Source organism: Salarias fasciatus, chromosome 16 (genome assembly GCF_902148845.1).
Source record: "Salarias fasciatus chromosome 16, fSalaFa1.1, whole genome shotgun sequence".
Classification (NCBI taxonomy): domain Eukaryota; kingdom Metazoa; phylum Chordata; class Actinopteri; order Blenniiformes; family Blenniidae; genus Salarias; species Salarias fasciatus.
The window spans coordinates 20,981,735-21,003,846 of NC_043760.1; the positions used below are offsets into that span (position 1 = coordinate 20,981,735).

At 42.0% G+C, this 22,112-nt stretch overlaps 2 protein-coding genes across 10 annotated transcripts in view; one reads left to right on the plus strand and one right to left on the minus strand.

Moving 5' to 3' along the window:
- The first annotated feature begins 759 nt into the window (after positions 1-759).
- sacs2 (sacsin molecular chaperone 2) lies at positions 760-19,339 on the plus strand. 2 transcript variants are annotated; one of them, XM_030112483.1, is made up of 8 exons: positions 760-828; positions 2,950-2,995; positions 4,134-4,218; positions 4,956-5,067; positions 5,555-5,701; positions 5,792-7,223; positions 7,401-7,489; positions 7,599-19,339. In XM_030112483.1, the coding sequence occupies exons 2-8, from the start codon at positions 2,970-2,972 to the stop codon at positions 18,515-18,517; spliced, it is 12,810 nt and encodes a 4,269-aa protein (XP_029968343.1). In that variant the 5' UTR covers positions 760-828; positions 2,950-2,969; the 3' UTR covers positions 18,518-19,339. The 2 variants fall into 2 exon arrangements, with proteins under 2 accessions (XP_029968343.1, XP_029968345.1); XM_030112485.1 differs by having other exon boundaries at positions 7,439-7,489; positions 7,599-7,755.
- A 787-nt stretch (positions 19,340-20,126) lies between these two features.
- The window catches only part of dip2a (disco-interacting protein 2 homolog A), a 75,263-nt gene continuing 73,277 nt past the window's right edge, over positions 20,127-22,112 (minus strand). For all 8 annotated transcript variants that reach the window (XM_030112493.1, XM_030112491.1, XM_030112492.1 and 5 more), the window contains 2 exons: positions 21,980-22,103; positions 20,127-21,902 (listed from right to left, as the gene is read on the minus strand). In XM_030112493.1, coding sequence (XP_029968353.1) covers positions 21,650-21,902; positions 21,980-22,103 — 377 coding nt within the window. In that variant the 3' untranslated portion in view covers positions 20,127-21,649. The remainder of the gene's footprint in view (positions 21,903-21,979; positions 22,104-22,112) is intronic.

Consider the following 22,112-nt stretch of genomic DNA (forward strand, 5'->3'; position numbering starts at 1 on the left):
ATGTAAGGAATGTTTCTGGATGGTGTATCAGATTCATGCTCCATTTAGAGCACCTGGCCCTCCAGTTGTCTCTGCACGGCCCTGCTCATCGTGCTTTACATACATGCAAAAAGGAAAGGATTCAGCAGCTTCACTGTCCTTCTAAGTTAATACGTCTTGGTGTTTGGAACGGCCATTTGACCACCTAGTCATACTCAATCCCAGGTAGCTATGGGCGAGAGCAGTGTGCACCCTGGACAGGTCACCGTCCTGAGTATATCTGCATGAAACAGAGAGCATACATATACATTTGGATGTGACAGATCACATTAAAAGTTGACTTTCATGAAGGAGACTGCTCAACCTCTTCTCACTAAAACAAACACCATAATTTATTATGATTATTAAAATGTTGATCTGGCACACAAGTCTGTACAGAAGAAGCACGAGTGTGCACTACCCCACTGTGTCATCATCACTATCTTTTTTTTTTTTTTAGGTCAAAATGTCTTATTCCTAACTTTCATTTGTGAATCTTCATGAATGCAACATAAGATGTTGCTTTAAACAGCAGAAATGAAAACTTTTCATCCAGCCACTTGTGAAGAGAACGGATTTCATTCCCGGGACTGTTTAAGTTTCGTTTCTGCGGAAATCTGCTGAAGCACAACATGCGATTGTGTCCAGTCATTTCCTTAACATTCGTTTTCCCAGAACGTGTGTGTGTGTGCGGGGGGGGGGGCGGGTGGCTGGCTGGCTCTATAAAGAGGAAATCGGAGTGTTACCTCCAGTTTGGTATCATTTCATGCGGACATCATTTCCACAGACGAGCTTCACAGCATGATGGCGGTAGGAGGAAGTTGGTTTTTACTCTTCTCTTCTGGACTTTATGATATTTTTATTACTTCACTTCCTGCCCTCGGCGTCTGATTAGAGGCTACTGATAAGAGGGAAATAATCTCACATTCGGGAGCAGCTGTGGTGCCGAGTTACACACGCGCGCCGAGATTTGCATGCAAGTCGCGGGAGCGCGCGCACGCTTGATATTTACGCGATACTTATTTCGTGGGCTTTATCAGTCACTGCAAAACATCTAAAATACAAAGTAGACGAGAGCTTGGATTTCTGAGCGTTTCAATTAGCATTGGAAGGATGCTTAGTGTGAAAGAGAAGTTTTGCTGTCGTGAAGTAAAAGAAAAACACTGGTTTTTCAATAAATGTTGATTTGAAGCAGACATATCCAGGAATAAAGTGAGAGGATAGTGGTAGAAATTCATAATGCAATGCTAAAATGCTGAATAACATCCCCCCAAGATCATTCATTTATAGTAAAGAGGGAGGTGGAAATCTTCTTGGCAGGGCAGGTTTTTAGGCTGCCCAGACTTGAATCCCCTGTTTGTTTGTTTGTTTGTTTGTTTTTTAGGCCAAGGTGACTCTACATGTATGTATGTACACATGGTGTAGCTAGAACACCCCAACCTCTAATGTGGTCTGCATTATTTGATCTTAAAGTGTGCATAGCAGCAAATAAGAGGGGGAAACATTGGTTGGCATTTAGAGATTTTTGTGAAAGCATTGTTTGATTTGTGATTTGTGAATGAAAAAAAGGGCATATTGGTTTTATTTTTCATATGGAGACCATGTAGGACCAGGTCTACAATCACCCACACCCTCTGCTGGCATTGGTCAAAGTGTCAGGTTTGACAAGAGCACCCTCTGCTGGGTGGGTAGAGAACTTCTCCCTATTTCAGCCACAATCTATGATTTCAGCACAGGTGTGAGCAATGAGAGCTCCTTTGTTTGGGGATGTTCAGAGTTCAGAGTTCAGAGGAGGCATGATGTGACTGAGTAAGGCAGGAGAGAGGCTGCTGTTTATACTAGTTATCATATGTCATTAAATCATAGTATTTGTGATAAATCCCATTTTTTAGAACAGTATTGGCCATGTTTGTTGTTTGTTGGTTTCAGGTAGTGGGTCAAACTGCAGGGAGTGACTGTGAATAATTCACACTTGCTACATGCAGTGTAGTCAGTCTGAAGTTTAGTTGTCACCATAATTCAGTTTACAGTGAGTTGAGATGCACATGTGACTATTGGGCCTGTTGTGGACTTCCCCCAGTTACATCCATACAGTTAAATATGCTCTTATTTTTTCATGATCCATTAAAGGTTTCACAAATCTGATGACGTGTTTTTGAGAAGTCTAGGTCCAAAGTGGTCTAGTTATGAAAAATACTGTTATGTGCTCTTTTTTTCACGTTCACAATCATAATTTATTTTTCACAAATCATAAACTTTGTTTTAAGATACGATAATGTTTTGTTTGTCCCACAATGGAGACGTTTGTATTGTTTCAGCAGCAGTGGACAGAAATAAAGAGTAACAAAGGAAAATAATCTGAACAGTATTATTAAGACAATAACACTAACAATATAATAATACAAATAAATGAATAACCTTGACATTATTTTACATCCTTTCATGATAATATTGATAGGGATTGGAGAAATAAAAGACATGATGATACTGCACAAAATAAATACACACAAAAGAACAGAAATGGACATGAAACAGTGCATTGTGTAAAATTGGCCAAGTTTGAGGACCCTACCTATTTTTAACTAAGAATATTTGTGTAGCCTCGTTTTTATGAATAGTTTTACCTTTCCTTGATCATATTATTTTACTTGAATGTTATGTGCTTTGGAGTTAGTTTTATCTGATTTGTAACTTAATTTTTTTCTCCCGTTTTTACCATCTTAGCTTGTTATTCGTTAGCAATCTCTCCCAGTCCAACTTTTATAAAAGGATTTTTTGACTTTGCTAAAACCAGATTTATAAATGCAATTTGTAAATGCAACCGAGGAGATCTTGAACTTGCATCTAAAAACTGTAAATGGAGTGTTCTCTGTTGATGTCGTTCATTGCAAAGAGTATTTTTCACAGCAGTCTTTTTCTTTTTTCCCACAGTGGAAGCCAAATCTGGAACAATGAGTCACAAAAAGAAGAAAACCCGGTACGTTGCGTTATGCTACAGCTTTGTTGAAATATTACTGAAAGACCACACCCCTTCCCTCTTATTATCCAAAGCAGTTACTTTCAAAAGACAAGTTTCACCTGGCAACATGTGCTCTGTGGGCATCGTCACTGTCACAAACTGTTAAGAACAGTTCACAAAGGATAAATTTTCTCCTCTTGATCTTATTATTACTTTAATGACACGATGCAGTCACTGACACAACTCACCCCAACAAGGTGTGGCAGCTATTCATCTCTCACAGATGCAGAATATGAACAATTGGAGCTACTTTTAATTAATCCAAGTCCCAACCTGTTTATTAGAAGCAATAATGAATGCTCTATGTACCCAGACTATAAAGAAATTAGATCAAATTGGCGGAAAGATCACACTTGTTTCAAAGATGAATGTCGCTATTTATGTTTTATTGCAAGTTGTCTTTTTTCAACGATATTAAATGTTTTCAAATTAATTTGATTTTAGAGGATTATTTGAGCATTTTGTTTTGGTACCATTTGAGGAGACTACTGTTCAAAAATATATGATTGACAGGGTGTCCAAAAATTTAGTTTCCACTGAGAGTCACTTTGTTGCAACACAAAATAGGTGTATTACCGGAACAGTGCATCGCTTTAAAATTTTCTGCATCTTCCTGATTTTTTTTTTTTCATTTTGTTATATACAATTATGCATGCAAGTATAATATATAATTACAATTGGACGATATACAATAGATAGATATATACAATTACAAATTTTCATTAAATTAACTGTAATATTTTGCATGAATTGTTCTGGTAGATCTGCTTTAACACAACTTGGCCCTTTGGTAATGAAAATTAAATTATTTAAGTCCCCACAACAATTACAGTTAATGGCCCTGATGGGAAATCCTGCCCTTGACAAAACAAACTATAGCATGCATAGAAAAGCATCTGAGTGACAATTATATCTCAAACTTTAATAGTTATGATGCCAACTCTTTTTTTTAAAGTGGTTTTCCACTTTTTTTTAACTTTCTTTCATGTAAATTCTTTACGCTCACTCTTTTTGGAGTGTTTTATGCAAGCATGAAACATGCTGATGTTTAACTGAACTCTCTTTTTGTCACTCTTTAATCCTGCTGCTGGTTTAGGGCTTCCTTCGGGGCCACGGCGCCTCCCTTCATCGACTACCTGAAAGAAATCCTACATCGATATCCAGACGGACAAATTTTGAAGGTGGGTACAATGCTATCCCAAACTCTGGTGTTAATTCTATAATTGTTAATTTTTTCGGTGCTATCTAGATTTTACAATATTTCGAAGTATTTTTTCACTCTCATATTTGAATACTGTGAAAACAGTGTCAAAGTGCAGTAAACTCTTTACGGACAACATGTAGAAACACAAAATAGCTACTATTTATTCATCATATATCAATATTTATTGCTTTGTTCCTAATGTTTGACATAGCTCACGCAGTAATAACCACCACTGTTCCATCTTTGTACTGTTGGTTTGTTTTTTTTATTTTTCTCTGAATGAAAGAATGGAAAACTTTCCACAATTACATTTACATGTAATTGTCAAAAGTCCTGTACATGGTTGCAGGTTTTGCACTTTAAAAAAGGTTTTGAAGTTATTGAAGTAAATTAAAAAAAAAAAACTTTTATAACTTTTTTGTTTACTTTTTTGTATGTACATTTTTGATAAAAACTGAATGAGAGGGTGTTAATTTGAGAATGAAAGGATTAAATACATGTATTTTGCATGGTGACACTGAAATACGGTGTGTTTAGATGACTGAAAAAGCAGCCAAGTTAGTGAGAGCAGATTATTTTATCATCTGTCAATTTCAGCTGTAATCCTTTGCACATATTCACGGTGGAGCTCTTCGACAATGCTTTTCTCCAGCAATAATGATCTGTGCTCACATCTGATCTGAGGCTGTTTGATTTTTTTTCAATTGTTTGCAGGAGCTCCTTCAAAATGCAGATGATGCTCAAGCCACAAAAGTGGTTTTCGTCCACGATGAGAGAAGTTATGGGACTGACAGCCTTTGGACCGATGAACTACGAAAATACCAAGGTTCAGTAAACAACCATGGCCATCCCTTCAACAAATATGTACTTGCTTTTTAGAAAATAAAATATAGTTACTCTGTTAAATGCTAAAGATACTTACAAAGTCAAAAACATAAACCTTCCTGTTTTTAAATCCCAGGTTTTCCCCCAAAGTTTATGTAATTTTGCCTTATGAAACAAGGTTTCTGTAAACCAAAGCAGCCTTGTAACGGCAGATGATGGCTATTTTTCTTCTGCAGACTTAAGTCTTTAGATTTTTGACTACATTCACAGTACACAACTGACGAGCCTGTGTTATGACCTGACTCCATTGGCAAACAACATATGTTGTTTTTTAGATAAAGTCAAGCCAGCTAGAATCAGTGTCATGTATGAATTTGAGATTGTGTGTGTTTGCTTTAAGTTGAAAGAATCAGCAAGCCTCTAAAAGCAGAGAAAGACACTGTAGTATGTAAACGAGACTTTGCAACGTTTTTTTTTTTTGTGTGAAGGTCCTGCTCTCTATGCCTACAACAACGCCGCGTTCAGTGATGACGACTGGAAAGGAATTCAAATGGCTGGAAGGAGTATCAAACGCAACGACCCGACCACGGTGGGGAGGTTTGGAATCGGCTTCAACTCTGTCTACCACACGACAGGTAAATAGTTTAAAGAACCACGCAACAGTCTGAGTGCAAGTGGTGCTATTCATGAGCATAAAACATGGTCAATTATATCTTCTTTCACAGATGTTCCGGGCATATTCAGTTCAGGACATCTTGGTTTGATGGATCCCCAAGAAAAAATATTTGGGGAGAGAGTTGGAGGCTGGCAGTGGTCTTTGGACAACACGGAAGACCAAGAAGCTCTGATGACTCTGCATGATCAATTCCAACCCTTTCGAGACATAGTTTCTCTTGTAAGCGGACAGCAGTGGTCTAAAGTTGTCATGGAGGATCAGCACTTTGACGGGACACTTTTTAGGTTCCCCTTACGCCACGAAGCCTCAGAAATTTCAGATAATCTTTATGATTCACATAAAGTGGCTGAACTCTTCAGTAGCTTCATTGCAGATGCAGAATTATGCCTCCTCTTCTTGAAAACTGTGACGTCGGTGTCTCTGATACACATCGATGTGCACGGCGTTGTTACAACCAAACTCAAAGTCAACTGCTCAGTTCCCACTGAAGTCACTGTGGAGTCGGATGCCAACTCGACGATTGAAAGCTTGACGAGGTTCAAACTGATAACCCTCAATTCAGAAGACCGCAAAGAAACAAAGTGGCTTGTGACAACGTGCACCATGAAGGAGGGCACAGTGGAGAATCTGGACCTCCTCGCAAAGAAGTTGAGCTTTTTACCTCGAGTTGATTTGGCCTTCCCTTGCGGTGACCGGAGAGACTGCAGCGAGAGTCGACTGAGCTGCTTTCTCCCTCTCCCAAACAACGAGGCCAACAAGACGGGCCTCCCAGTGTATGTCAATGCATGCTTTGGCCTCACTGACAACAGAAGACACATCAAGTGGCGAGAAGAGGACCAAAAACATGACGAGCATGCTCTGTGGAATCACCTGCTCATGAAAGAAGTACTTCCGTCTGCGTACGTCACTATCATCCAAGATGCCATCAAACTGGCCCAAGAATCTGTTCTCCCAGTCTCTACTGTGTATGACTTGTGGCCTGACATTGGCCAGGTGCAGCACAAAGGCGAATGGTACGCCGTTGCTCTGGATGTTTTCCATCTCCTATTCAAACGGAACGTGGCTGTTCTCTCTCTTGCGACAGATGAAAGGCAGTTCGTCACTCCATCAGAGGCTGTACTCCCCTGTAATGGCCCGGCCAGCGTCGACATGTTGTCTGCCATCAGGAGGACTTTGGTTTCCTTCGGAGAAAATCTTGTCACGTTAACAGCGAGTGTTGGAAAGGCCATTGCTAAAGCGTACCCACAAGCTGCAGCACTGACACAAGTGACTCCAACTTTCATCAGGGACATCCTCCGCCGTAATGATCTGCGAAACATCGATAAAGAGGACAAACTCTACCTGCTGGAATACGTTTTGGGGGATGGACAATACAATGAGCTGAAGGGTCTTCAGCTGCTTCCAGTCAGTGATGGTTCATTCAGATCCTTCACTGACAGAGAGGAGGACACTGCTTTAATTGACAGCAACACTTTTCCAAGGTACAGTTTCCTTTTCTTGATTTTGTGTTATGTAATCTGCTTGGATATGATTTCATTAGCAAAAGCATTATTATCACTAAAAATACAGTGTTAAAAGCTATGTCTGAAACTTGATGCATATGACTTGAAATCTATTGGTGGATCATTTATTGAAGCAATGAACTCTCTTTTGTGCAGACACTTGCTGCCATTCTGCGAACACCTCTTCATTCCAGAAGACCTGCGTTCAACATGCAGAGACAGGCTGATGGATGTGGCCAGAAAGAGTGAGTAGTCATTTCATAGATTAGTCATTTTAATAGATATTTCCGTCACAGGTTTTGTCACTGTACAAACATACTTTGTTTTTTTTTTTCTTTCAAAATTGATTTCCAGAATTATTCAGGGTCATCAACATTGATGCAGTTGATGTTGCTGAATATACAAGAAGGTTTTTGCCACAAGACTGGAAGCAAGCTGAGGCGAAGCTTGTTATGTGGGACACCAGCAGCAGCCAGCACCCGCCGTCGGACTGGCTCCGGAAATTCTGGACGTTTCTCAACACACACTTCGATAAGCTAAGTCGCTTCACTGGAATACCACTAATACCCATCAGTCCATTGTCAGTCAGTGAGCCTGTATCGCTGGCAAAGCTTCAAGGCAACACAACTCAGATTTTTCTGAAAAGTAAGCACAGCAGTTTGCCAGATCAAATAGCTCAGCTGGTGGAAAGATTTGGTGGCACTGTCGTGAGAGGCAATGACTGGCTGAAGCACGAAGACCTCGACTCCTATGTGTTGTGTCCAACGCCAAGGAGTGTCATGAAGGTGTTGATGAATCTGGATTGTCAGCATGTCATCAGAGAACTTGAAGCTGTGTCTCATACAGCCCGAGAACAGCTCAAAGATTACCTGTCTCATTTGGAGTGTCTTTCAAACCAGGAGAAAGATTGGTTTTCAAAGTTGCCTGTGTTTCAAACTGTGAAAGGGAAATACGTGGCAGCCCAGTCGAAACAAGCTGTCCTTCAACTCTCTGAACTAACACTACCACCAGATCTTCCAATGCCCGATTCAGTCATCCTTTGTGCCTCTGAAGTGGATCGGAGACTGCTACAGCTCCTCAGTGTTCATATCTTGGACACGGCCGCGGCGGCCAGTGTCCTGATTGACTGTATTGAGAAGAAGTCTTGTAGCAGCAGAGACACAGAGAAGATAATGACCTGGATTTTACAGCATGGCAACATCATTTTCTCTCAAAACAAGGCCTTGAAATGCAGATGTAAGGACTTGAGATTCATTGAAGCAAATGGACAGCTGAAGAAGTCATCAAACTTTTTCGACTGCAGAGTTGAAGCATTTAAAGTAATTTTTGAGTCAGACTACTTCCCTCCACCTGTCTATACTCAGACGCCTCAGATGTTCGAAAGCTTGACTGCGCTTGGATTACTAAATAAAGAAGAAGACGTGTCACCGGAACATTTGCTGCATGCCACACGAGTAATTGACAAACTGAGTGTCAGCTCTCATGCAGAGGCCCTGAAACGAGCTCGAGTTCTCTTGAAAATGTTGAATTCCACTGATCTGCTGTCAAAGTTTTCTGGTGAACAGCTTCATTGTCTCAAAATGTTGAAATGGGTCCCATGTGATCTTCTTCCTGCTGTTGACAAAAGGCTGCTCAATGACCAGTCTCAGAGTTGTTGCCTCTTCTGCCCTGAAGAAATAAGACACTCAATGTTCAAGGACATTGTTGGACATGCAATGCCCCTGGTGGAAAGCCTCAGTAACAGCGTAAGCATCAAACTTGGTCTCAAATCCCTACCTCCACCTGAAAAAGTGATGGAGAACTTGTCATTCTTGAAACTAAAGGCACAAAAAATGCATGATCCCAATACGGATGTTGATTTCAAAAAGCAGTTGCAAAGCATTTACAAACACATGCAGGACAATCTTCCTGTGTTTGTAACATTGATGAACAAGAAAACTCAGTGGCTGTGGAACCACGATGACTTTGTGTCCCCACATGATCTGGTTCTTGAGTATCCACCCAATCTGGATCTGAGCTCTTACATCAGAAAGGTGCCAAAGGAATATTTGCCATTCAAGAAGTTGCTTCTGGAATTTGGCATGAAAATGATGCTGTCGACTGATGAAATCTGTCGCATCCTTTGTTCCATCCAACAAACCATTGAAACAAGGCCACTGCCATTTGCCACTTTGTCTGAGGTGAGAGTGTCAATAGAAATTCTGAACTGGCTTTGGAGAGAGAAGAAAGCTGTTGATGACGACATCCCAGTGCCAGTTATCATTGAGGGTGAGCAATTTAGCCTTAAACCACGGTCGACAGCAGTCTTCTGTGATATAAGCAAAAATGGGCTAAAAGAACTCCAGTATAACCAAGAGGGAATCTATGTCATACACAGTGAAATTCCCAAAGCAACAGCTGAATGGTTGAACATTCCACTTCTCAGCACTTACATCCTTGATCCAGAGATAGTGGGAATCGAACAGTGTGGACAATCAGAACCCATCACGACAAGGATTAAAAACATCCTTAAAGAGTATGATGAGGAAAGTGACATTTTCAAAGAGCTTATTCAAAACGCAGAGGATGCTGGAGCAGACACCTGTAAATTCTTGGTGGATTTCAGAGTACACAAAGATTCCCCAGATCGTCTGATTGATCCTGATATGGCTCTTTGTCAGGGACCTTGCCTCTGGGCTTTTAACAATGAGAAGTTCACCGATGAGGATTGGAAAAATATTGTCAGAGTTGGCTCTGCTTCTAAGGAAAACAACATGGAAAAAATTGGAAAATTTGGCCTTGGATTTAATACAGTGTACCATGTGACAGATATCCCTTCCATCCTCAGCGGGAATTCTCTCCTCATACTTGATCCAAATGTCACTCACCTCAAGAAGCACATCAAGCACAAATCAAATCCTGGGATCAAGCTAAATCTTTCTCAACAGCGACTTTTACAGTGCTTCCCTGGTCAGTTTGGACCATACGAACGGATTTTCAAGTGTCATTTTTCCAGGTCAGGTCCTCCTCAACCCTATCCAGGCACTCTGATCAAACTACCCTTCAGAAACGAAGAGGAGGCCAACAAGTCAGAAATCAGCCAAAAGGTCTACCAGAAACATGACATTGTCACTTTTCATGAGCACTTTACCAAGAATTCACAAACTCACCTGCTTTTTCTTAAGAAAATTGATACACTGTCCCTACAGAGTATCTCAAACAATGTTTCAACTCCACCAAGAGACGATGAAATAGAAACCCTCTTCACTGTTTCCAAAACTACTGTGAGCGCAATGAGGGTTCCTGATGAAACCAGTGTGTCAAAGCAGTGTCAGGCTGAGAAATTACTGATGAAAGAAGATCAGAAATGCCAAGAGGTAATCGACTGCCGTTCAATCAAAGTCGTGCAGATAACCACTCAGAAATCAGGCGAACCTGAAGTCCAGTCATGGCTCTTGTACAACTGCTTTGGGACACAGCAGGCCTTAAAAATGGCCCTTCAGAAAAACAAACAAGCCAAGTTCTCTTTGCCCATTGGTGGGATTGCTGTGCCCTTGCAAAACAATGCTGAAACAGGAAAACTGTCGCCATTAAAAACAGATCTCATTGGACAAGCATTTTGCTTCCTTCCTCTTCAGATTCAAACTGGTCTCCCTGTCAATGTGAATGGGACATTTGCTGTGACAAGCAACAGGAAAGGTTTGTGGGAAAGTGGAGTGAAAAGTGACTGGAATAAAGCTCTACTTCAGGATCCTGTGGTGTCGGCATATGTGGCTGCACTCTTGGCACTGAAGAAAATGTCTGAAAATGAACAGCTTGAGACTTACAGATATTATGACTTCTGGCCTGATAGGGAGAAAGTGAGTGCCACCTTTAGGCCTTTGGTTGATGCATTTTACTTCGTCCTTTCCCAGAATGCAGATGGCCCAGAGCTCTTCAGTGACGGAGAACATTGGTGCTCAATGAACAATGCCATATTTCTGCACGAGAGCATTGAAAAGAATGAAAAGATTGGGGCACTTGCAGCAGAGATGTGCAAGAAATTTGTGAAAGCTCCCAAGTACGTTGTTCCTCTCCCACCATGGTTGAGAAATACATTCAGAAACGCTGGCCTTGAGAAAGTTTTGCAAGACCAGACATGGAACTGGAAAAAATTTTACCAAGAAGTCGTGTTTGATAACCTCAAGTCCATGGACCAAAAAAGCAGAGATACTCTGGTATTGCATGCAATTGATCTTCATGTCAAGGAAATGGACAGTTTGCTCCTTCAGTATCCATGCATACCCACAACAGATGGACAGCTCCAGTATATCAACAAGCTTGTGAATCCATCTGGAAGCGTGTCCTGTTTATTTGAACTGGAAGATGGCCGCTTGCTTGGCGGCACCAAACAAGATTTCTGCTCTCCTAAAAGGATTCAACGCTTACTGGCACTTGGAATGGCAAATGATGAGCTCCCACTGGAAGACATTGCAGACAAAGCAGGCACTGTAGCTACAACCTGGAGTGTTGACCGTGGCAAAGCATATGTGCATCTGAAATGTCTTCTTGGGCTGATGAAGAAGCACATGGACGATGAAAGCTCTCCCCACTGGAAAAGACTAAAGACAACTGCCTTCCTGCCAGCCTTTTCCCCTGGTGATACAAAAATGAAAAAAAGTGTCAAATTGAAAAGGCCCACTGAGGTATTCAGTGACAAGTGTGCACTGCTTGTGAACATGACCCAATCCGTCCTTGATCACACTAAACTGAAAATCCACAGCCTGGATCCAGTTCTGCAAATCTTGGGAGTTTGCAGCCATCCGGAGTTGGACACTGTGCTTCATCAGGTGAAAGAAGTAAGCAAACAGTCGCTGTCAACTGACAGGTCTGAGTTCCACAACATAGCATATGCGTGCTACAAGTTTCTCAATCAGTGGATTGAGGATTTTGGTGATGATCCTGTAATTTCGGAGTGGGCAAAATCATTCCCATTCATCCTCATCGGGAACACGTTTGTAGACGTCATCCGTGTAGCTGAAAATGAACAGTTTCAAGCAAAACCGTATCTCCACGTGCTTCCACCAGCTTTCACTAGTTTTGGAAAACTCTGGGAAAGTGTCGGCGTGGAAAAAACATTCACAATCAATCAGTATCTAACTGTTCTAAAGGAGCTGCACACCCAACATGGAAATAAAAGGCTCCCAAATAGTGATTTATCGATTTGCGTCACAATCTTAAATGCAATCCAAAATGCTAAAGAAAAACCAACCTATGACTGCCTGGTACCCAATGAGCAGGGGGTTTTACAACATGCAAGTGAGCTGTGCTTCAATGACAGTCCATGGATGCCTGTTTCTTCAGAGGTGACGTTGTGTCATGAGAAAATCCCACGTGTTCTGGCTTGCCACTTTGGAATCAAAACAACAAGGCATCATACTCTGCAAAGCCATGTGGCAGAAGACATTTCTCCCTTTGCCTTTCAGTTTGAGCAAAAGGAACAACTGACTGTTCGAATTAAAAACATCATTTCAGCATATCCAGCAAAGAAGGATATCCTGAAAGAGCTCATCCAAAATGCTGACGATGCAGAGGCCACAGAAATTCATTTTGTTTGGGACAAACGACATCATGGCAAAGAAAAAACCTTTGGGAAGAAGTGGAACCACCTGCAGGGCCCAGCACTGTGTGTTTTTAACAACAGAGTGTTTACTGATGATGACCTGCGTGGCATTCAGCAGCTGGGAGAGGGAGGAAAACAGAATTCTGCAGGTAAAACAGGAAAATACGGAGTTGGCTTTAACTCTGTTTTCCATTTGACTGACTGCCCTTCAATTCTCACCGGAGACAAGAAGCTTTGCATTTCTGATCCCAGTCAAAAATACATTGAAAGTCATTCTGGCAAACCACAATCTGGTGTTGGTTATCATCTCCCCGACACTTTCAAGAACATGTATATAGATGTCTACAACTCCTTTCTTCCAGACAAGTTTCCTCTCAAAGATGGCACCATGTTCAGATTGCCATTGAGGATGGGGGCAAATGCAAACAGCTCCAAAATATCAACACAGGCAGTGACTGAGAGGGACATGGAAGAGCTGTGTTCTGCCTTATCCGAGGACCCAGAAGGCCTCGTTCTCTTCCTGACAAACATTCGCAAAATAGTTGTGCATCAAATCAGTGATCAATCAGGAACGCTTGAAACCATATACGAGGTGAAAAAAACTGTGCCAAAGAAAAACAAAGCAGAAAAAGAAGCTTTTGCTAAATATCTTCGGCAGGCACTTCAACAGTCTGATGAACCAGTTGCCCCACACAAGGCTTTTTATGAAACTGTGATTTCCACATCAGATGAAAGGCTAAGTACCTGGATTGTTGCAGAACAGTTTGGCTCATTCAAAGATGGAAATACAGGGAAGCTAACAGGCAAACTACCCCAAGCAGCATTGGCAGCACGAGTGAAACTGAAAGCACCACAACGCATTCCCAAGGAATGGGTTGTGGACAAATTCAGTGGACAGTCTTTTTGTACACTTCCCTTGCCAGGGCAAACTGGATTGCCAGTGCATATCAATGGAAACTTTGAGGTGGATGCTGCTAGGAGAAGCCTGTGGAAAGAAGATGGGCAAAGCCTGAAAACAAACTGGAATGAGACTTTGAAACAAGATGTCATTGCCCCACTGTATGCAGATCTCCTGTATCACATCAGATTAAGCATTTCAGGTGAGAAGGTTCCTCACGGAAGAGCTGAGTTGAGTTCCTTCCTGTGCTTTTGGCCAACTGTGTCCAAGAACGTGGGCAAAGATTGGCATGAAATGATACAAGAGGTGTACAGAGCAGTTAAAGACAGAAGACTTAAAGTGATCCCAGTGATGAGGACCTCAACACGAACAGTAGCAGGCGTAACACTGAAAGAGTGCTCCTATGAATGGTGTGACATTAGTGAAACTGAACTAACCAGAGCTCTTTACCTGACGCAGTCAACAAATGACTTGATTAACCCCATTTTGGAAGATCTTGGAATGAAACTGGTTCCTCAATCTACATGCATGGACAACATTTGGGCCAGTTTCAAATCTGCTGGTGTTGAAGTGAAAAAGGTCGGGCCCAAGACTGTGCGAGACTTCCTCAGGACAAGACCTCTCAATGATCCCACCCAAACAGATGAGGGTTTGCCCTTGCCCATAACTGCCACTCTGATCAAAGATAAGAAAAGATGTTCACAACTGCTGAGTTTTTGTCTGACTGACTTCAACGACTTGAAAACGATCACCAAAGAAAATTCCACATTGCTCGATGGACTTCCACTTCTTCTCACATCAGATGAAGTTTTGAGAGTGTTCAGTTCCACCTCTCCCAAGAAAATCTCAATATATGGAGATATTTTTCTGAACTACAAGGATCAGTTTGCAGATTATGAAACCAACAAAAGACACTTAGATCTCTTGCAGACTTTAAACCTTGTCACACATCTGACAATTCCCCATGCTGTACAGTACATAAAGCCACTCATCCAGGGTTTTCTCACGGAGTGTGAAATTGACCCACGCACTGGCCTTTGTGTCCCTAATGAGGGGATGGTGAAGTGGCTCAAGTATCTGTGGAGGTTCTTAATTAGTGAACTTGAACAAAATAGCGATGACAAGCCAAGTCAGACTTTAGGTCATGTGAGAAAGCTCCTCAGCGACTGCTGCATTGTACCTGTTGTATGTCCAAGATTAAAGAACAAATGCTTCCTTCAAACAATGAAAGAAATGTCAAGTGTCATTCCTTTGCACTTGGATCGAGATGTCTCAAGCATCCTCTTTAAACTGGGCTTCATGAAACTTAACAGTGCATTCTTCTCTGATTGCAACAGACAAGTCTTTTCACATTTACGCTCTGAACTCATGGATGTAAATGACAAAAACTCAGTGTTGGACCAGATCTACAACATTTGCCCATCAGAGTTTTCCCACCTCACAAGAGATGAGATGAAAGAACTCCAAAACTTCCTGCAGTCTGGCGTGTCCAAGGACAAAATCAGCGAAGAGTATAAGAGGAAGCTCAAGTCTTTACCAATATTTGAAACAAGCCATGGAACACGAGTGAGGATTGATGGACCAAATAATGTATTTGTCCTCAACTGCAAGCGTGCACATGAATATCCAGATTTGTTCGTCCCACCTGACAGCAAAAGCATTTTTCTCAAAGATAGCCCAGAGAATGTCAATCTGGCACAAATACTGAAACTTGAAGTCCTGAGCGATGAAGAGTATTTTATGAGGTTCATCCTGCCTGCCTCACACAGACTCACTGAGAGGCAGCTTGTTCAGTGTCTCAAGCTGTTGCTGTCACTACATTTGAAACCAAATCAGTATGATGAAGTCATCTCATCACTGAAGACAGTGAGACTTATTTGCAGTTCCCAGGGTAGATTGGAGATGGCCTCCTACTACTTTGATGACAGTGTGGCGCTTTACAAAAAAATGTTGCCCATGGAGAAATTTGTTCCAACAAAATTTTGGGATGATCTGTGTGATAAAAATTATTTGAAACTAAATGGGGCAAAAGACTTGATCAAAAAACTTGGAATGAAACATGCTGTTTCTAGGGACGATTTAATCAATTTTGCTCACCAGTTGGAGCATGAAGCAGAAGGACACAGCAATTTTGAGGAGTTGAAACAGAAATCATCATCACTTCTTCAAGAATCCTTGAATTATGTGGCAAAAAACAAAGATCAAGGGTTGCTGCAGAATCTAGCAGACATCAAGTTCATTTTTCCTGAGAAGATTCGAACAGAGTTGCAACACTATCACCAACCATTTGCAGCAGAGAGAACGCCTGTTAAAATGAGAGGATCTCTGATTTCAAAAGATACTACAAATCAAGACCTGATCTGGACTTCAATGCCAATTATAGCAGTAAATGTACAGCCCAACCTCAAGGACATGATGAACAAAGTTGGAGCTCACGAGCAGCCACCTTCGCACTGTGTGACCACAAACATGAGAAACATCTGTCGGTCACAGTGTAACACTGACCAGCTGGTCAAAACCCGTGCTAAAGTATTTCGAAGTTCATATGCCTACCTGCAAGCAAATGGGTTTGAAGAACAGCAACTAGCCGATATCCCCCTTGTTTTGGTTGAAAAAGACACTCAGCTTCTGAAAGCAAATGCAGCTTGTTATGCTCTCCCTAATGACCTTGATTTCAGGCCATATTTGTACAAAATTCCTTCGCAAGATGTCCGGTATGAGGAGTTCTTCAAGAAAATTGGTGTGGAGAACGAAGCTACTGTCGTGCAGTATTGTAATGTCTTGGCAGAAATTCATGCTGACTCCCATGACAAACAACAGTTACAACCAAATCAACAAAAAACGGTCAAAAGAGCTGTTGAGCAGTTGTTCAAGTCAATCCAAAATAAAGGAAATCAAGCTCTCGTTGATGAGGTGAAGATTTTATATCTTCCTGCAGTCGATGGCAAATTACACCAGTCATCCACACTCTTCTACAATGACACAGTCTTTCAGGCAAAGAGACTTGAAGACGCCCTGGAAACCAAGGTTCTGCTCCTTGAAAAACTCAGCAAATGCTATTTGGGAAACGACACCTATGAGCATCATCAGCTGCTGCAATCCCTGCCTCTGAAGTTTCGGCCAAAAATGCTGTCGGGCTTCACAGAGGAAAAAGCAGTGGAAGAACTCATGGAGCTCTGCGAGGTCGGGGCTGGCTGTGAGTTCAGTGGATGGTTCGAGAGACACCTTTCCTCTGCAGAATTTAAATATGGACTGATATGTCTCATCAGACAGCAATCTCAGGGCAAGATAACACAAGAAGCAGCGACTGACATGTGTGATAAAACCTTTGGAAGAATTCATATTGTCTGCTGCAAAACCCTGGAAACTCAGCTGTGGATGGACGAAGAGGAATTGGACAAAACTGCCAGTAAAACTGACGTTTTTGTGAAGAGAGGAGAACCGGGAGGTTGCCTCTTTTACTTAAAACACAATGATGACTTGGCTCCTAAGGTGTTGAATGAAGTCAATATGAGCTTGACAAAGGAGATCAATAGTCTCTTGGGAAACAACATTTCACCAGCTCACCTTCCAGTTCTTGGACAGCTCTTGATGTGCGATGACCTGCAAGATGTTCAGAAAACCTTGGCTACACATGGGATTCACGAAAGTACTGAAGCTGAAAGCATCCGCCTGGATTCTCCAGACCCTGGGACAGATATCCCAGAAGAATGGCATCATTCCTTGGACATGGGCATCCTCAACAACTTTGAAGAAGGGGAGTTTGTTGGCTACAGCATGAATGGGAAGTATGTCTATGCAGTTATTGTTGAGGAAGTTCCTGGACACTCTGGGCAACTTTCAAAGAGATACAAAATAGATATTGGAGAACCTGAGCCAATAGAAGTCAGCTGTCTCGACCTCTATCAGTTCAAACGAGAAACCAAGCCAAAGCCAGATGCATCCTGCATGGATGTGGTGCCTCTAGCAGGAACTGTGCCGCATTATCCTCCACAACCAGCACATCATTTGCCAGCTACTGTTGAAGAAGCCAAACGGGAAATTGACAAATGTTTGGCAGAAATTTGGACTCTTCCTGAGGCAGAGAAACAAAAAGCCATCAAGAGACTCTACCTGAGATGGCATCCTGACAAAAACCCTGACAGTGAATTTATCACCACGGAGGCCTTCAAGTATTTGTTGAGGCGGCTTGAGGAGCTGAAGAGCGGGACCATGAGACATGGCACTGCAGGCGCATCCTATTCAAGCAGAAACTCAGACTTCTCACACTACTACTCAGCGTGGGACCAGCAGGCCAGGAATGACAGGAGCAGTCGACAGAGATTCTCGAGAGGCTTCCATTTCTACAACTTTTGGGCTCGTGACAGAGACGTTCCTCGACCCGACAAGGCGGAGGCCCAGCGCTGGTGCCGACAGGCCCGCTGCGACCTCAATGCAGCCTCCCATGACACCTCCACAGGAAGCACAGAGTGGTGTCTGTTTAAGGTCCATCAGGCAGTGGAGAAGGCACTCATCGCCGCAGGGTACCGACGAAACGGCCGACGCCACACGGCCGGCTCGATCTCAGCCGCTGCGGTGCAAGTTTCCCGTTTCAATCCCGAGCTGAGAGATTTGCCCCGGATTGTGGGAATTCTGACATCTCTGGGAGTGGACCCCAAAAAGACTCAGTATCCCAGCTGCCACTCGTATCCTCACATTCCCAACACGCAGTTCAAGTCAGAGAACGAAGTGGTGGCGCTAGACCAAGCGTCTGAGTTGCTCGATAAAGTGGAGGCATATTGTGAATTAAAGTAAAAAAAGAAAAAAAAACTGACATCTGCATTGTGAACAACAAATTGTAACCACTTTTGATTTACATGTTTTTTGGGCTGCAAACAATGACGTAGAAGTCCTGCTCTAGATGGAGCTTTGCACAATTGAACAGCTTTATTTCAGTTTCTCTGTTTTGTTTTTTTTTTGGTTTGTTTTTTTCCAGAAGGATTTCATTAAACTAAATCTTGACTTTGGACAGATTGTATTCTTGGAGTAAAGATGTGAGCCTTCGTTCTGCTTATTCATGTTGTACTGTTACAGACATTCACAGCTCCTGCTTTGGTTTGATGTCATTAACTTTAATTTACTAATATTTCCAGATTAATCTTATCACGCTGCATAATATCAATCAACATGATCAATGTTTGTCTTGTATCAAATAAATTAAGTTAACATCTAGATTTCTAATGATTCTGTATAATCACTAAGTGAGAAGGTAATATTCTCTGATGTTACTTCAAAATGTTATCTAACGCAGGGCAGCTGTATTTAGTTTTCCTCATTTATAACTTCCAACTCAGGACCACAGACAGGTTCCTGTGATGATAAAACCAGTTTGAGTACTCACTGAAGTCCAATGGAAAAATGCTGAAGTTATTCTTTGTTTAGAAATATATTGTTACATTTATCATTCCTGAAGAGCTGCTGTAATCAGTGGAGTCACGGTTTGTTTGTATTCACAAAGTTACTGTCTACGTTTGTACTAAAAGGTGAATTTTCATTTGACTTATTAATTTCTTTTTTTTTTAACTTATCACCTTATCAGAATACAACGTTGAAGAAAAAAATAAAATCAAACTGCAATCCCTGTCTTTTTTGTTTTTAATCCCGTGGAGTCAGCTGATTTTCAGTATATCTAGAATTGATTTATGTTTTCACATTCAACACTTAACTGTCACTCAGGTTGAAAACAGATCTTCTTGTCCTCTCTCCGTTTATCAGTGTACGCACATTCAGAGCTCCCTTAGTTTCTAAATTAAACATCAATTATGTGTTGTTTTAGGATCAATTCTTGTGAAATACTGATATTGATAGTGGATGATGTGCATCAAATAGGTCAACACTTCAGTTTTACTTCACATATGCATTCAGATTGTCACCCAAGTCAGAAATGTTAGCAAGTTGATATTTTATCCACACACATACACACATATATATATATATATATGTGTGTGTGTGTATTCTTGGGGAACAAGCAGTGATGTTTGCAAACTTGTTTTGACCAGAGACGGTAAAATTAAGAGACTTTTTATTAGCAGGTCTTTTAACAGATAAGCTCTCAGAGAATAAAATGAGTAATTTTATTGAAACACACATTTCTCTTTCTGAATGTGTTGCAGGTGTAATGTAATCAAAAAAATGAAACGCGTTAAATTGTTGATGTGAGAATAGTTGCAGCCTATACATACGGGAGTAATAAGTATTTCAAATAAGTCTCTAACCAGACTAAGGAGTGAAGTGCTTTTTATTCGTATTTATCTCACATCTTATAATGTGACAGTGACTGTTGAGTGACTGTAAAAGTCCTGCACACTTGGTTGTTCAATTTCCAGAGACGACAAACATTTAAAGTTAAAAGCACAATTTTTCTTTTATTTATTACGAAATCAAGTTATGAAAATAATGACAACTAACCATATATCAGACAAATGTATCTTTCCATACATTGACGGCGAAGGTCGCTCCGGAGGTTGTTGGCGTCTCCGCTTTGTGCTGGAAGTTTCCGCTTCCCACTGTTTGCTCATACTATAAAAATGTTCACAAGGCTTTTTCACGTCTCTTACCAGTGTTTGCACATGAGCGTCCAGGGCAAGTTACTTTGATTTGTGAGGGGGGGGAAAAAAGTCCACATATATACCAGATTTAGTCTGTGTTACGCTTCTCGTCGCCTCCTCCGTCTGTTAATAATTTACACAAAACCTGTACATACTTACAGCAGGCCAGAGCCTGATCATGAAGAGATGTGCACATAGAAAAAAAAAAAAAAGAAGAAGTTTGACAGCATGTTAAAGATGTTACAAGCATATCACACACTCGCCTCGTGTATTTCTCTTCTTTCATTCAGTCTTATGGCACTCGAGGCGCTGCGTGCAAACCCACACGTCTTCCAGTCTTCCTTTATAAAACAGGCATTCCACGCGGCAGAGAACGGAGACAGACATGGAAATGTCCGCGGAGTGTGTGTCTGTAATGGCTCATGTGAGGATCAAGTATCTTTGCCAGAAACATGAGAAACTTTGGGTGCGTTAATGGCAGGATTTACTATTCCTAACATCCATCTGCGTGTTCGCTCCTCCCCGTCCAACTGCTGATAAACTTCACAAAATTAAGTCAAACGGTAGCTGGGGTAGGAACTGTGGGTGTCTGAAAAAACACTTAAGGCTTCATTTATAGGATGCTGCCAACGGCGAGCAACAATTCTGTTCTTTGCCATCTCCACTTCGTCTGATTGGCACTTCTTGTACACAGTCATTCAAAGCAACATCACACAAATTGCATTTTGTTCAGAGAGTGAGAGAGAAAATAAACATTACACATTTAAAATGTAAGAAAGGATAAGATGAAGTCACCAAAACATTATTTTTTTTTAATCTACTGAGACGACAAACTAAAGCACAAACGCTGTATGATCAGCAGAAAAGCGCTCCTCCGTCAACTGCTCTGTGCTTCGTGTGTGGATTTGATTTGAAAAAAAAAAACAAAAAAAAAAAAAAGGATGCGCTCCCGACGCCACTGTGCAAACTGCTCTCTGAAGGTGTGGTGAACAGATGACGGCGCAGGAGGCTCTGCAGACGCAAACCTGCGTAACCAACATTCACCATTTCTGAGATTGATGAAATAAGTTACGTTAATGGCGCACGGCAGCGTCACACCGCTGCTCTCAGGGGTCCTGTGCTGAGGGAGGCAGACGTTTTGTCACGCATGCAAAAAAAAATAAAACTCACTTCGGTAAGACAAGAATGCCCTTGAAAGCATGACGTGTGGAGGAGAGAGAACGGTTCTGCATGTCACACCAGTCTCTCTCTTTTTGTCTGAATATTTGCATCCATGATTCTTTCGCTGTTCTCCTCTGAGACTGTGGTAGCTGTGGTCAACCCTCCGGCCGGCGGACCCTCACATATTGTAAGCCACGTATATGGGGTCCAGCTGGTCGGCCAGGAACCCGTCTCTGAGGTGCATGCGTTGCTTCTCCCCCCGGGAGTTGATGGGGATGACGCCGGGGTCCACCACCACCACCACCCCGACGATGAGGTAGTGCTCCTCCAGCACCACGTTGGTGACCAGCGCCACCAGGTCCAGGGCCTCCTGCTCCGATCCCTCCAGCTCCACCACCACCACCAGGAGGTTGGTCCAGGTGAACACCGCACTGCGGGACAGGCGGCGGGGATAAGAGGTTAGGAGGTTAACGAGCCAGAGAAGAGAGAGAGAGAGCAGGTCGCTTACCATTCGGCTATGCTCTTGTGTGAACGAATAACCGACGTCTCGATGTCAATGGGGTGGTACCTCATTCCCCTCAGCTCCAGAGTCTCGTCAAGAGAGCCCACCACGTACAGGGCGTCGTGGCGCTCTACCACAC

Coding starts and splice junctions, on each gene's coding strand:
- sacs2 (XM_030112483.1), top strand. CDS start 2,970: ATGAGTCACAAAAAGAAGAAAACCCG. Junction 4,219..4,955: donor CAGACGGACAAATTTTGAAG/GTGGGTACAATG, acceptor AATTGTTTGCAG/GAGCTCCTTCAAAATGCAGA. Junction 7,490..7,598: donor GATGGATGTGGCCAGAAAGA/GTGAGTAGTCAT, acceptor ATTGATTTCCAG/AATTATTCAGGGTCATCAAC.